Source organism: Trachypithecus francoisi, unplaced genomic scaffold, assembly GCF_009764315.1.
Source record: "Trachypithecus francoisi isolate TF-2019V2 unplaced genomic scaffold, Tfra_2.0 Lachesis_group3, whole genome shotgun sequence".
Lineage (NCBI taxonomy): Eukaryota > Metazoa > Chordata > Mammalia > Primates > Cercopithecidae > Trachypithecus > Trachypithecus francoisi.
The window spans coordinates 26,356,593-26,371,935 of NW_022681468.1; the positions used below are offsets into that span (position 1 = coordinate 26,356,593).

At 37.0% G+C, this 15,343-nt stretch overlaps 1 protein-coding gene across 3 annotated transcripts in view; it reads left to right on the top strand.

The window, feature by feature from the left end:
* Nucleotides 1-15,343, top strand: part of CEP128 (centrosomal protein 128) — a 488,113-nt gene that overhangs the window by 199,415 nt on the left and 273,355 nt on the right. For all 3 annotated transcript variants that reach the window (XM_033187243.1, XM_033187242.1, XM_033187244.1), the window contains one exon: nucleotides 13,050-13,226. In XM_033187243.1, coding sequence (XP_033043134.1) covers nucleotides 13,050-13,226 — 177 coding nt within the window. The remainder of the gene's footprint in view (nucleotides 1-13,049; nucleotides 13,227-15,343) is intronic.

Consider the following 15,343-nt stretch of genomic DNA (forward strand, 5'->3'; position numbering starts at 1 on the left):
AAAGAAAGATTGATTTTAATTTTGAACATGTTTGTATATTTTTAAAATAGCTGATACTAAAAATTGACATTATTTTATAAATTATTCTTTTTTTTACCACATTTGTTTTCTTCATCCTTATGTTTTATAAATGTGGCTGTTTTATCAAAGAATATGTAGAATATTTTGTGCAGATGTATTTATATAGAATGAGAAAAATTTATATGCAATGAGAAAAAAAGAAAATAATAGCAATATTATGATATTGTTTTCCTAAGTCTAAGATAAACATCATAAAGACATTTATTTTCCAGTATTAGTGAAGGAATAATTTAATTTTACTGATTATCAGGGGAACCCCACCCCTGATATTCAACGTGGGTTCTTTTCTATTTCCCTAAGCGTCAGTTGGTCTGAGAAATAAAGGGAAAGAGCACAAGAGAGATAAATTTTAAAGCTGGGTGTCTGGGGGAGACATCACATGTTGGCAGGTTCCGTGATGTAAAACCAGCAAGTTTTTATTAGCGATTTTCAAAAGGGAGGGAGTGCGTGAATAGGGTGTGGGTCACAGAGATCACATGCTTCAAGGTAATAAAATATCGCAAAGCAAATGGAGGCAGGGCAAGATCACAGGACCACAAGACGAGGTGAAATTAAAATTGCTAATGAAGTTTTGGGCATGCGTTGTCATTGATAACATCTTATCAGGAGACAGGGTTTAAGACCAGACAACCGGTCTGACCAAAATTTATGAGGCGGGTATTTCCTCGTCCCAATAAGCCTGGGAGTGCTACGGGTGACTGGGGCTTATTTCATCCCTTTGCCTTCAACCATAAAAGACAGCCACCCCCACAGCAGCCATTTTAGAGGCCTACCCTCAGAGGCTCATTCCCTTTCTCAGGGATGTTCCTTGCTGAGAAAAAGAATTCAGCGATATTTCTCCTATTTGCTTTTGAAAGATGAGAAATATGGCTCTGTTCCGCCTGGCTCACTGGCAGTCAGAGTTTAAGGTTATCTCCCTTGTTCCCTGAACATTGCTGTTATCCTGTTCTTTTTTCAAGGTGCCCAGATTTCATATTGTTCAAGCACACATGCTCTACAATTTGTGCAGTTAATGCAATCATCATAGGGTCGTGAGGCACCATACATCCTCCTCAGCTTACGAATGACGGGATTAAGAGATTAAAGACAGGCATAGGAAATCACAAGGGTATTGATTGGGGAAGTGATAAGTGATTTACTTTATGCGACCACCAGAGCTGGCGCCAGAGAAAAAAGCAAGTAGACAAGATAAAAAGGAAACTTTATTACGTAGCCAATGTAAAGAAAGAGGAGGCGAGGTTCACCGGTCTCCGGCGGCGGAGGCCGAGGAAGTTGCTCCGGCGTTCTCGGGCGAGGTTCCTAGGTCCGCGTCTGAGGAGGGGCCGAGGAAGTTCGCGCCGCAGGCCTGCCAGGAGCGGCTTTTATGTCTTGGGCCTGGGAGTGGGAGGGCGGTAGGCAGGATGCGGGCGGGTGGAGGGCCCTGCAGTGGGCGCGGCCAGGTAGGTTTCGGTTTCCTCGGTCGGACGTCATGCTGCGCCTGCGCAGTTCATCTGTGCCTTCCCCGGGCGCGGGAAAGTTGATGATGAAGAACCCGGAAGTACGCCATCTTAGTCACCTTTGTTCTTTGTTTCCCTCTCCCTCCGTCCAGACAATAAGTATCCATGAAATCTCCACAATGTATATTCAGAGATTGCAGTAAAGACAGGCGTAATAAATTATAAAAGTATTAATTTGGGGAACTAATAAATGTCCATGAAATCTTCACAATTTATGTTCTTCTGCCATGGCTTCAGCCAGTCCCTCCATTTGGGGTCCCTGACTTCCCGAAACAACTGATGGTTTTCATTTTATATATACAAGAATCTGAGAAATTATCTACTTGGATATTCTAGGCAGAATTATGAGAATATGCTTCTTGTTACTAGGTACCCAAACCTGGAGGAAGTCTGAGATACCTGCCACCCTCATTTTACTTTTCTCCTTTGATCCACCCATAATCACCTCCATACATGGAGCTTCCTCTGTTACAAAAGATGCTGTCTTATGCCTTTAGTTAGCTAGCCTTGACAATGTTGTGAGATTCTTCATGAGTTTTTCAGGTTTTCTGCCCCTGAAAAATCTTTGCATTAGCTTTTGTTTAACAAGCATTTTCTCAGAGTTTACACAGTAGCATTGAACTACTGAGGCAAAGCTGGTAATGAGAGGAGAGAGTTCCCTAACCCCCCTTGCAGGACATGTGACAGGGGTGTGGCTTGTCTGTTGGGCTGCCATGCGCACTGAAACCTCTTAACGGGAGGCGGAGCCCACAGACAGGCAGGTGCAGGAGTTGGGGCAAGTACCTCTGGGATCCAGCCCCACAGCAGCATCCAGGGGTGGTGTCTGTGACTCCGGAGGCCCTAGTAGGCAGGTGTCACAGTGCACTCTTTCAGCCTTGCCATCTGCTCAGTGCTCTCTTGGTACCCAGGTTCTGTCTGGCATACAGGAAGACTCAATTCACGCATGGACTTGAAGGAGGATGCAGGGTTTTATTGAGTGGTGGAGGTGGCTGTCAGCAGGATGCATGGGGAGCTGGAAGGGGGATGGGGTGGGAAGATGATCTTCCCCTAGAATTTGACTATCCGGCAGCCGATCTTTCCAATCATTCCTGGTGTAACTCCTGTCCATGTTCAGATGCTCCTTCTCTTTTGTCTGTCACACCATTCTTCTGCCCTTCTGTTCATCTTCTTTTCTGCTCATGGAGCCAGGGGTTTGGGGTTTATATGGGTACTGGATAGAGGGATGGGTGGGCCAAAAGGCAACTTTTGGGCACCAAAACAGGAATTTTTGTTCTCATTTAGGGCCATGTGTTTCCAGCCTAGAGGGTGCGGCCTTTTCTAGGCAGCTGCCCTCTTCTACCCTGTATTTCCTTGTGTACTGTCCATATCAGTAATTCCCAAAAGCATTTGGTATCAGTGTTAAGGTTTATAAGAATTTTAAACAGAAGGTCAGCTTAAACATAATCTTAAACAGAAGGTCAGCTCCCAATACCTTGTTTTATAGATGAGGATCTGGCCCAAAGAATTATCCTTGGGTAGAAATGGAAATAGGACTCAGGGTTACCAGTCCCATTCTTTCCATTGAACAGAATCAGTAAGAACTGTTTCTGGCCAGTGTTAATTGGAGACACTCAGCTATCTCATTTAATACTTATTTCAATAGCTATGCTTAGTTCTCTTTAGAGGACCTTATTTTCTGCTGTTAATTCTTTCAGAAGATGAGAAGAACTTCAATGAAACAATTAAGAGACACTTTAGGACCACAAATTATGAGACATCTAAGGCTATAGCAATTTGTAGGAACTTGTGTTGAGTAGATCAGGATGCATAGAAATGCATTTTTGTTCCTTCCCATGAAAAGGTTTAAGTCATCTATAAAGTGACACCTAGTCACATTTTAAAGCTATCATTATGTTGGATAAAAACGCTTGAAATCATTTTCTTATACAACATACGGATCTTTTAAAAAATGGTAATTATAATTCACATTTGCAAGCATACTTATGGTACCCATTTTTACAGATGGTAGAAACAGAAGTTGAGAGAATATAGTGACTTACTCAACACTGCATAGAAACATGGTAGAAACAGGATATGAACGTACCGTCCTTGTATTCTTCTCCTTTATTTATTGCCAGCAAAATGACTCTCATTTGTGTCTTTTCATTGAACTCTTACCATTGAATTTAAATTTAGGGTTATTGTATTCAACAAATTACCATATACTCTTTTATTTTTTAGTCTGACAAATTTTGGAATGTGAGTCATCAATGATTTTGTTAGAAAAATCTAATTAAAACCTGAACTTTCCACATAAAAGATATCTGTGAGAGGAAAAAGTGAATCAGTGTTTTTAAACTTTGTGTTTCAGTTCTAATTTAACCATCTGTTTAGGATTGCTATTTTTTGGTAATGGGGAAAAATATATATAATTGTCAGATGTCTGTTCTATGAAGTATTCACTACTTTGCGAAGTCACATTGTCACATTTTTGGCTAAGAGGTATTTGATGGTAGCAGACAGAATTTTCTGACTTCAGATTTTTCTAGACAAATCAGAAAAATAGAAGCAAATTAGCTGTTGACTCCTAGCATTTACTTTAATGTTTACACTTTAGGCCATTTTTAGGCAGATTGTGGTCTTTTTTTTTTTTTTTTTTTGGTGCTACAGCTATTTTAAGTTGTGTGAGTAGAATAAAGTTCTAGTTACCACACATTAATTTAGAAGCAAATTTAAACCAGATACTCTAAGTAAACACTACTAGGATGTTATGAGTAATTTCCTGTTAGATTCCCATCTTCTTAATAAAAACAATAATAAAAATAATAAAATGGTTGAAGGCAAATGATACATTTGTAGGAGTTTTCATTTAAAGTATGTTTAATTGAATCACATGTAGCCATTAAGTCCAGAGTAGTCCTTGACTTTTCCAGAGAATAGGCTGAAATAACAGAGTGCTTCCCATTTATGAAACATAATGTCAGATGTAGGAAAACAGTTTGGAATGCAGAAATGAAGTGAATATACAATGGGAAGGGAGAGGATGCATTTATATGTGCAGCTGTGGCAAAGAGAGGGGAAAAAAATAAAGGTGGATAGAAGTACTTCCAGTTTCTACTTTCTGAATTAGAACACAGCTATGATAAAGCCATTTTGAAATTATTCAATGGGCAATGACTTTACTACCAACTATTTACAATCAAAGAGGTTGATTTTAAGTGAATTCCAGGAGTAAAGTCAAAGTTTACCAATTGTACCCACCCCTGACTTGGACTTGATTGAGAGGCCTGCCATTAAATCCTTAACTCACTGTGGGGTTGGTAACTACAAGGTTCTAGAGGAGAAAGCAAACATGTTCTGCACTTTCCATTAAAATCCTTTACTATTAACTTGATTTCATTTACTTCCACAGTTGTGAGTGATCCCCGTAGGCTAAATAATGGTGTATACCATTGGTTGAGGTGTAAAAAGCCAACGGAATAGGCAACATGAAAGTTCTGTATCACCTCTGTTTCAGTGCTTTGCTTCCAGTTAAGCAGTCTTAGCTGGCCTTTGTTGATCCTAAAAGGGAACATAAAGCGAATGTCTGGGTTTGTTTTCATTGAGTTTTTCTTTAATCAGCATTTAAATTGGTTATTGACTCAATTCATTTTGTTGTTTAATGTTGAACAAGCAATATTCAATGAATTTTAGAAAAAATACCTAGGAGGTGCTTGTTATATACAGGTTATTTTATTTGGACATTCATTTTTAAGTTTAAAAAATATTCTTTCATAAGAATAAATGCAAGCTTCAGTATCCTTTAAGAAAAAAAAAGGGGAGAGGAAGAAATCTTGGTGGTTATTAAAGATACTGTAACCTTATAAACATTTCTTTTAAGATGAATGATAATTTTTTTCTTTTGAAAATTAAACACTGTTCGTTCCAGATGCATAATTTGAAACTCTAGTTGTTTGTTCCCTTGTCCATATTTCATTTCAGAAATAGAAATGCATCAAAAGTGGCTGATTTTAAAATTATGGATGTTATTTCTATTTCCAGGCATTTGTCTTGAGAGAAATATGTAATAAGAATAAAACTTAATGAATGCATAAAGTATCATTTAGAAGGTATTTGTTATTTCAACTTTGAATATTAATTTCTAGGAGTGTATCCAATACACATCCTAACACGTCTTGATTATGCTGTTAATCATCTTTGTATTGCTCAATACTTTCCTAGAAAAAGACACTGAAAAGCCTGAGGCAGAATAATTTCTTTAAATGTGGTTAAAAGTTTGAATTAGAATTTCCAGTTTTTTGATTCTGGTTAATGGAAACAAACCTTTGTAAGCCTGCCTAAGACCAGGTTATAGATTGGAAAGTCCTTCACACCCAAGTTTTAACCTGCATCAAGTCTTAAAGCCAGTGTTTCAAGATGCCATCCCTTTTTTCTATTAGCTCCATTGTTTTACTAAGGCTCTTGCATACTCTTAACACGCTATTAATCCTAACTTTTTCCGCTCTTTTGGAGGAAATAGTATAAAGCAATCCTCTGCTTATCAGAGGAGAAGGAAGAGAGTGTATCTAACCCACAAAATGGTAGTATTTTTGTTTTAGAAACCAATCTTGGAGTAGAAATCACAGTGTTCCTTTGCTTGTTAAATACATGTAAGAACCAGCTCATTCTCTCACACATGGACCCGTATTTAGTTCATCAGCCAGTCTTACTGACTCTACTTTAAAATTGATTCTGCATCTGAATACTTCTTACCACTTCCAGGGTTCTCATTATTGTGATATCATCTTGTCTTGATAGTTACAATAGCCTGATACTGACAAGATGATTGTCCTCAATGAATTAAATAATTAACTGTGGCAACAAAAGAAAACTAACTTATTGTAGCACAAGAAGTTATTTGAGTTCAGAGATTAATTTTTTTGAACACTGTGATTTTTAAAAATTGTTATATTGTTGGTTGTATGCTTGACACATTTAATATGCTCAAAAAATGCTTGTCAGTGAGTAGAACATAAACGCTTATTTATGTTTCAGCAAGATTTATCAAATGACTGTATGTGAGACAGTCTAGTAGGGGCCGGGATATTTAAATAAAGAAGAATAAGATCTTCACATTAGAGGTACTCACAGTCTGATGAGGAGAGGCATAGAAGACATGTAGAGTAGTGAGTGGCAGAGTAGAAATTTTTAAAAGAGGTTATAGATGGCAAAGCCTTTCATACCCAAGTATTAACCTGCATCAATCATATAGCCAGTGATTCCATTTGCCATTCCTTTTTTCTTTTAGCTCTATTGTTTTACTAAGGCTCTTGCATGCTCTTAATGCACTGTTAATCATGACTTCTTATGGTAGCACAGAGAAGGGGCACCTAATATTCCTGTGCAAGAACTCAGGTAATCTTTCATTGTTATAACAACAGTGTGGGTGAGGAAGGAGGGGTGTGTTAGACTTTTATAATGAGTTAGGAATTCACCTTCCTTTTCCTGTATATTCCTGAGAAGAGTTGGTTTCCCAGAGGGCAAATGATATATGTAGGGTAAATCCATGGAGATTTTTCAAACTCATCTGAACTCTTGATTTTAGAGTTATTTTTGCTTTGCCTTGTTTATTTTTTGATATCAGTCTAGATATTTCATATATAGGCAAATTTTGAGTTTAAGGAGCTCTCCATATGTAAAAATCTAGTTTTAAGAAATAAGCTTGAAAAAAGTGATTATGTGACCAGCACTTGATGTGTTATTTTTTCTTATTTTGGCCATTTTGTAAGACAGTTGAAACTGCTGTGTGGTAATTTTCCAGCTTAAATTATTTCCAAGTTTCCTATAGTATCCATTGCAGATATCTTCGTTTTTAGTTGCCCTTGTAGTTTCTGCCCTGGTTGACATTTCATGCTGTATCCTAACTTCTTTGCAGCTGAGTCAACTGATGGTGTAAGAATGTGAACCTTCTTTAGAGTCAGATAAATGGCTTCCAGACAGATCCAATTTTTGTTCACGATTGTTTCATAATTTCCCTTGTAATGCTAGTGTCCTGGATTTAAAGCTTAGACATAACAGTTATCTTGAGTTATGAAAATATTCTTCCTCAAAACTTTTTAGGGGATGTGTGCACGTTGGTAATTTCAACATGCTGTTTTTCCGTAACTTTGCTTACATTGCATTAATTTTTATTTCAGCTTTTAATATTATTTGATTTCACTCTTTCTCTACCTTTTATCCTCTCTCCCCCTACCCTTTGTTGATGTATGTGAAGATGGCCTTGGGACTGAAATATTGTCACACTTGTTGACTCAAGTTAGTTTTCAGTGAAGGAAAACTATTAACTTTGTAAATTAATGATTTATTTAGTCACGTCAGTGTACTTTATTTAACGTAATGTTTCTGCTGTTTAAGGTGTTTGATGAACCGTTTTTACTTCATGTAATAGCCATATTGTAAATAAAGTGGCATTTCTGGAACTCTTAAGACATTGAAGAAATCTCATAACCTTTTACCAAAGAGCTACTATTTTGGACGTGTTCTTGTGTTATTGAAACTTTTATATTTCTGATAAGATCTGGCTCCTTATAATCTTTAAAGCCTCTAGGAAAGTGAATGCACTGAGTTGTAAAGAGCATGCTGAAACATAAATCTATAATTACAACAGCATTTCTTATCTTTTGAATTATAGGACAGTTCATCAAACCAGTCAACAGAGTGTATGTGTGTGTTTATCATGAGATTGTCAGCAGTTTTATTTTATGTTTTCTTTATACCTCAGTATCAACAATATGAGACTTTCTTGTCCTAAAATAGAAGCTTCATAAAACCTTTCCTGTCTTGATGATGGAAGTATACCTTGTTCAGTGTGTGATTAGCACACTTTTGAAAATTGGACTAAAGCAGATTTTATGTGTACACAGGTACTTCATCAGCGCAGATGGATAGCCCTTTTAAAAGTTTGGGATATTATGCACGTTGAGTGTGCTGTTGATTTTGTGGTCTATTCTGAATATGTCAATATGTCATATATTTTCATTTATAATAAGGCTCATTCAGTATTTAATTTTGGATTTCTCCTTTCTACTTTAGGTCATTAGTCCTCACATAACCTGCTGAAAACTTTTCTGAATTTTTCACATTGTTTTTCTAAATTCTTTTGTTAAGGCCTTGACCTTGCTGTCATTTTAAGAGAGAATACTAATCAGGGGATCAGGTTATGGGGTTGTATTTAATAAATTCTTTCACTTTAGTCAAGTTACGTAGTCTGTCTCAGCTTTGGTTACCTAAAATGTAAAATTAGGGGTTGGTTTATTCTCTGAGGTTCTTTCTCAAACTCAGCCATTATCTAGGATATCTTTCTTCTTGGATCTCATAGACTGCAGTAGTCGGCTTTATTTGTCATCCTCCCTACCCTCCAAAAGAAGTTACCTACATTCCCTAGCTCCAGGCATCTGTGTCCGTTCACCCTGAATCACTGAAGTTAGATTGTGTCTTCCATATTTCTAATCATTCTTGAAAATACCACATTTTGCCTCTGGTTTTCTAGAAATTTGGTAGCCTTTTGTTAATCTTGTAGAATCAGGGGATATTGACTCCTCTGAATTGACTAGAAGACCAGGGAATAGCCTTAATAGTGCCTAAATGTTATCATCTTCCCTTATTTGAATGCCTCTAAATCTAACAGGATGCTTGGATTAACTTCAGCCAATTTGCAACCCCAACCTTCCCCCAGAATTAGCTGTGATTGCTTAGTCAGCACATCTGTTTCTAAAACATGAAACTGGGAGAAAGCGCTAATTCATTGGGTACCATAATTAGTGTTCAAATAAATATGCCCAAACCAGACAAATGGGGCAAAAGTAATGACATTTCGTGCAAGTATTTGTTGACTCTATGAGAGTAGGAGCCTACCTGTCTGTGTCATTTACTCTATCTCCACACTTGATCTTAGCCCAAAAGCTGAGAGGCAATCACTTACTCCATCTCTAGTGGACACGAGCATGTCTTTTTTTTTTTTTTTTTTTGAGACGGAGTCTTGCTCTGTCACCCAGGCTGGATTGCAGTGGTGCGATCTCAGCTCACTGCAAACTCCGTAAATTCAGTCTCTTTAGAAAACATAGAAAATTTCATTATCCACTTCACTGTCCTGTGTGGGACAGTTGTATGCTATGTCCAAGCTCTCTTTGAAGTAAAAGTTGTAGGACTACAGCTTTTGAGGTCACACCATTCTCCTGCCTCAGCTTCCCAAGCAGCTGGGACTACAGCCACCACACCTGGCTAATTTTTTGTATTTTTAGTAGAGACAGGGTTTCACTGTGTTAGCCAGGGTGGTCTCAATCTCCTAACCTTGTGATCTGCCCGCCTCGGCCTCCCAAAGTGCTGGGATTACAGGCGTGAGCCACCGTGCCCAGCCGAGACTGTCTTGTCTGGAGTAGAACTTATGTAAGTATTTGTTGGATGAGGGAGTGAATGAATGAATGAAATTGTAACTGCTGAAGTATGGTATGGAAGAGCTTACTTAACTCTTGGATTTAGGGTATTGGAGTACATGCAGACAATGGAGACCATTATGTGTCTGGAACCTAATCAAATAAAAAACAGGGGAAAAGAACAGAAATCTTAACCTGGAAGTTTAGAAGGCTTAGTGGGGGAGGAGGATATGTTTCTTTGGTTTAATTGTTGCATATAGCTTGGACACTGATGGAGAGAGTTTACAGCTTTGTCAGGTACTCTTTTCCTGGACACTTGTGTTCATTTAGTGGTTGGATGACTCAACTGTCAAAAATGCCAAAAAAGGGAATCCTGAAGGAGCAAGTAGTTGAATTTATTGATCTTTAAGATCCATGTGAGCTCATAGTCCTACAGCTTTTACTTCAAAGAGAGCTTGGACATAGCATACAACTATCCCACAGAGGATAATGAAGTGGATAATGAAGTTTTCTATGTTTTTTAAAGAGACTGAACTCATAGAGGTTTTTCTGACAATATCAACATTCTTAGGAATATCAAAAGATTGAAATAGTTTTGTCTTCTTATTAATAAGAGACAAGTAATGGAGACCACAGAAAAGTAGTAGTGGATGAAAGAGAGTTGGCTTTGAGGGAAGTGAGAAAAGAAAGATCAGTCATAACATTATTTTGAATTGCTTAAAATATGGGCAGTCTTCTAATACCCTGATAGGGTATTTATTTTCTTTATTACTTTCAGACTGTGAAAATACTGCACCATCAGGAGGCCCTATGTATGTGTGGGGAAAAACCTCCTAGCACACCTCAGTAGCCTCCAAGGTTATAAGCTGTGCATGGTAATTGATGAAATCATCTTTAATGTATTGAATTTGAGTCTTCAAAAAATGTTTAAATCATTTATTCAGCAAAGTGGAGGAGTTTAAAGATGATTACAAGCATGCTTTGTCGACTCCTGAAATTAGCAGTTTATTTGGGGAGATAGGTGCACAAGCAAATAATTATATTACAATTTGAAAAAAATTAAAAATTATGATATACCTAATATACTAGGGGAATGATTTGCTTCGGGAGTTCAGGAAGAAAGGATGCAGCATCTTAAAGGATAAATTTTGAAGGATAAGAAGGTATAGGTGGTAGATACACAGGAACACTAGGGAGGCAAATATCACCTAGAGACTTAGTAATAATGTTGCTTTCTAATGAGTAAATGATACAATTATCAAATACTCTTCAGTGCTGGGATGTTAATTTTTCAGAAAACTAGATGTGAGCAAGACTTGGGAAAATATTAAATCTGAAGAAATTATGTATTAATATCAATAGGTAGGGAGAGTTTGGAGAGAAACTCAATGTAGGAAAACAAGAAAGTTAGGGAGATACACCTCAATACCCTCGATGCAAACACTACCTAGAAGAATGGAGATCCTGTTATTGTGGTTTGTAAATTCCTCATGTGTGGTGAACATACTGGACTTCCATTAGCAGGATGCCATTTAAACATTGTTTCATAAAACAAACTCCCCTTGCTCTAATTTCCTATTCATTACCGTATAGTCTGATTATAAGTTTGCCTTCCCATCTAGATCTGTCTGTAGGGAGAACATGTACTGGTTATGCTGACAGGTACATTCTGATTCATATGGTAATTATGGTTCTCATCGTAAATGAATGTCATTTAGTGGCTTTCTAGTTCATACACATTAATCTCTTGTGAGCTTAATGTTACTCTGCTGTTGAAAGTACCACTCTGAGTACCAAAAAGAAATTCCAGTTCCTAGTTTTACAAAGCTGAGATCCAGACCCGGATGATGGACTAAGATGAACTCCTTGAGATAAATGCCTCTTGTCTACTAGCCCCATTTTGAAGTAGCACAACTTCAAGCAGGGTTGTACAAGTCACATGTGGTCTGGGGAGACACATGTAGGTGGATGTAAGATGCTGTAAGTAATCGAATTCCGAGAGAGTGGAAAGGAAGAAGGTGAGGCAAGAGAGAAGTGCAGAAGATAGATTATGAAAGGGTCTGTCCTTTCTTGCAGAGGATGTTTCATTTGTTTTTAAAGTAAGTTGAATTGAAAGGAAATATCATGTGTGTTTCTTTTAGTAGAATATCATTCTAGCTTAAATGATTAATTCTTAATGAGTGGATCTCCTTGTTATTTTCTTTTCAATTCAGGTTGGGTTTGTTGCTCACATAATTTTCCTGGTTTTGTTGTATTTAGCAGGCCAGTTGAAGATGATTAGGTTACAATGTGATGACTGAAGGTGTTATTGTTAGCCATCATGGATTTGGTCCACCATTTAGACATACAGTTCTAGTGATTTCGTTATTTTACTACAAGCCCTATGATTTGCAATTTCTCGAGTAATGTAACTGTATAATCATAATGATTTAGAATTGTTTTTGCCTAGAGTGGGTCCCCAAGTCCTTGTAATCTCTTAAAGGGCTCCTTAGAAACCCATTTTCATTAAGTATACAATGACAAGATGAAAAGTACCTTCATCTTTCTCTTACCAAATTTTCGTGACTCAGAAGCATTTATGTGGTATAATTGCATTTGAAAACTTAGAATTTTTCTGAAACTATATTTTGATGAGATAAAGGTGGTAACATTTATTTTTTTCCTCAAATGAAGAAACTAGCATCATATTTAGCAGTTTATATTTTCTGGTGTTTTGCTAATGTTCAGTGAAAGCTTGAAGTCGGTGTCTGACATCAGTTTTTACTCTCATTCATTAGTGAGAATATGTTATTAAAATGGGAAAAGATTCTTTTTTCTATTTCTTTTTTTCTTTTGGTTAGGGAATTACAATTTTGTTTGCCAAATATCTGCTCACCAGTTCCCAAACTGCCCTACAATGGAACTCTACAATTTTACCTCGGTTAATGAGTAGATTAAAGTGTTTTATTTTGGTAAAGTAAGGGGACCGATGGAATCAGATTTCTTTTCTAATCCACTTCTAGTTGGTTGAACAGATATTACAAGTATTTCTTGCCTCCACTTAATAGTAATCACCTTGTTTAATTTCTTGTCAATGCCTTAGGAAAAACATATAAGCATTGAAGAAGAGCACTTAAGGAGGACCGAAGAGGCCAGATTGCAGCTCAAGGATCAACTTCTTTGCTTGGAGACTGAACAGGAATCCATTCTTGGTGTGATAGGAAAGGAAATTGATGCAGCTTGTAAAACATTCTCCAAGGACTCAATGGAGAAATTAAAAGTAATTATGAATTCTCATTGTGCCTTATATTTTCAGTTAGTTTCCTAATATATAATTATAGTAGGATTTTAATGTATGGTAGTCAGATTATTATTATGGAAAATTCTATAAAACAAAATAACATTTTGCATTTTTTAGAACAAGGCACTGGATCTGTTGCACAGTTGTGGTGAGAGAATGAATGGTATTCTTTCATTGAATTGCCGTGTCCCACTCTGTAAAAAAAAAAAAGAAAAAAGCCTTATAAGAGAGGTATCTCTTGGAGTCAAGAGGCCTGGAATTTGAGTTTTCACTATCACAGGCTATTTTTGTTGTTGTTAGCATATTACCGGCTAACATTTATTGAGTACTCTTGTATAGTTACTGTAGTATGCATGGTGCTTTAGTCTCTCCATTATCCTCTGAAACAACCCTATCTTTTAGTTACTCTGATTAAACCCACTTAAGAGAAAAGGAGGTTTGGACGGTTTAAGTAACTTGCTCTTGGCTGTACATCTGGTTAAATGCTAAACTAGGACTTCAAACCTATGGAGTCTAATGCTGGAACCTAATTAATAACCACTATGTTATCTGCCTTCCTTATTTAAACCAACTGTATTTAATGTAGTTTTTCTATTTTAACAAATGGAATACTGCTACCCAATTTAGAGTCATAGTAAAATGATAAATAAAAACAGAAGTGATCATGGATGCTCTGAATTCCTTGCAGGTAAGCACTTCTGTCAACTGTTGGTTATGCTGCTATTTTACATACAGAGAGCATTACATTGCTTTGATATGTGTAACCATAATACATTACAGTTTAGCATCATTTACCCCTCTACTGCATTGGGTGATATGATGGCACTCACATTTTGATATTATGCTGAAATGATTTTTATTTTTCAGAAGTTTCTACTATTGATTTTGACATTTATTTGTCTTTTTCCTTTTCTAGAATGACATTCCTTTCTCATACTACTATGTTCCCCTCTTTTTTCTTGCTCTTTCTGCCTTTTCTTCTGTCTTTTATTGTGTTTAAAAGAAAATATAACTGTAATTCTCTTGCAATCAAGTCGTTTTTAGAATTTGTCTTTAATGGAAATATTTTAACTAATAGAATTTGGTAGAGTTGATGGAATTTTTACAATATGTATTCCCATTGACAGTTTTTATTTAAGTTCAAGTGTTAGTTTGAAAGGACTATGAGTCTAATATGAGAAATAATTGGGTTTAGGGGGAAAACTAACTCTTTTAGAGCTATTGTAGGGCCTGTGATGATTCCGACTTATTTTTTTTTTCCTGTCTAATGCTGCTTTTAAATTTAAGACTTGTCATATTTGCATTTATTTAATGAATATGGAGCCTTGAAGATCCTAATTTTTATCTCAAAGAAGTATATATTAGCAATGCAATTTGTATTCTCTATTTAAATATTTGTAACAGGATGGTTTGTTTTCTTTTTTTTTTTTTTTTTTTTTAGACGGAGTCTCGCTCTGTCGCCCAGGCTGGAGTGCAGTGGCCGGATCTCAGCTCACTGCAAGCTCTGCCTCCCGGGTTCCCGCCATTCTCCTGCCTCAGCCTCCCGAGTAGCTGGGACTACAGGCACCCGCCACCTCACCCGGCTAATTTTTTGTATTTTTTAGTAGAGACGGGGTTTCACCATGTTAGCCAGGATGGTCTCGATCTCCTGACCTCGTGATCCACCCGTCTCGGCCTCCCAAAGTGCTGGGATTACAGGCTTGAGCCACCGCGCCCGGCCGATGGTTTGTTTTCAATCATGTGGGAAGGTAAAATGGAAACATTAGGATCATGTTGTAAGATATATATATACACACACACACATATATATGCACACACGTGTATATATACACACTTTGTTATGGGCAATTGCAGGCAAATACATGATGTGCAGATAGCAGATTGCTTAAATGTTTTATTTCTTTATGAGTCACAAATTATCCTTCCAAAATATTCCAAAAAGCATCCAATTTTTATAGGCTTTCAGACATGGAGTGACTGTGGTAATGGGTTTTACACTTCTTCCCCTAGAGAAAGACTAATTCAATCGAAGTCTAGGGTGGAAAATAAATCTAAAAGAAAGGAAATTCTATTAATTTTTTAAGAGGCTACAATTT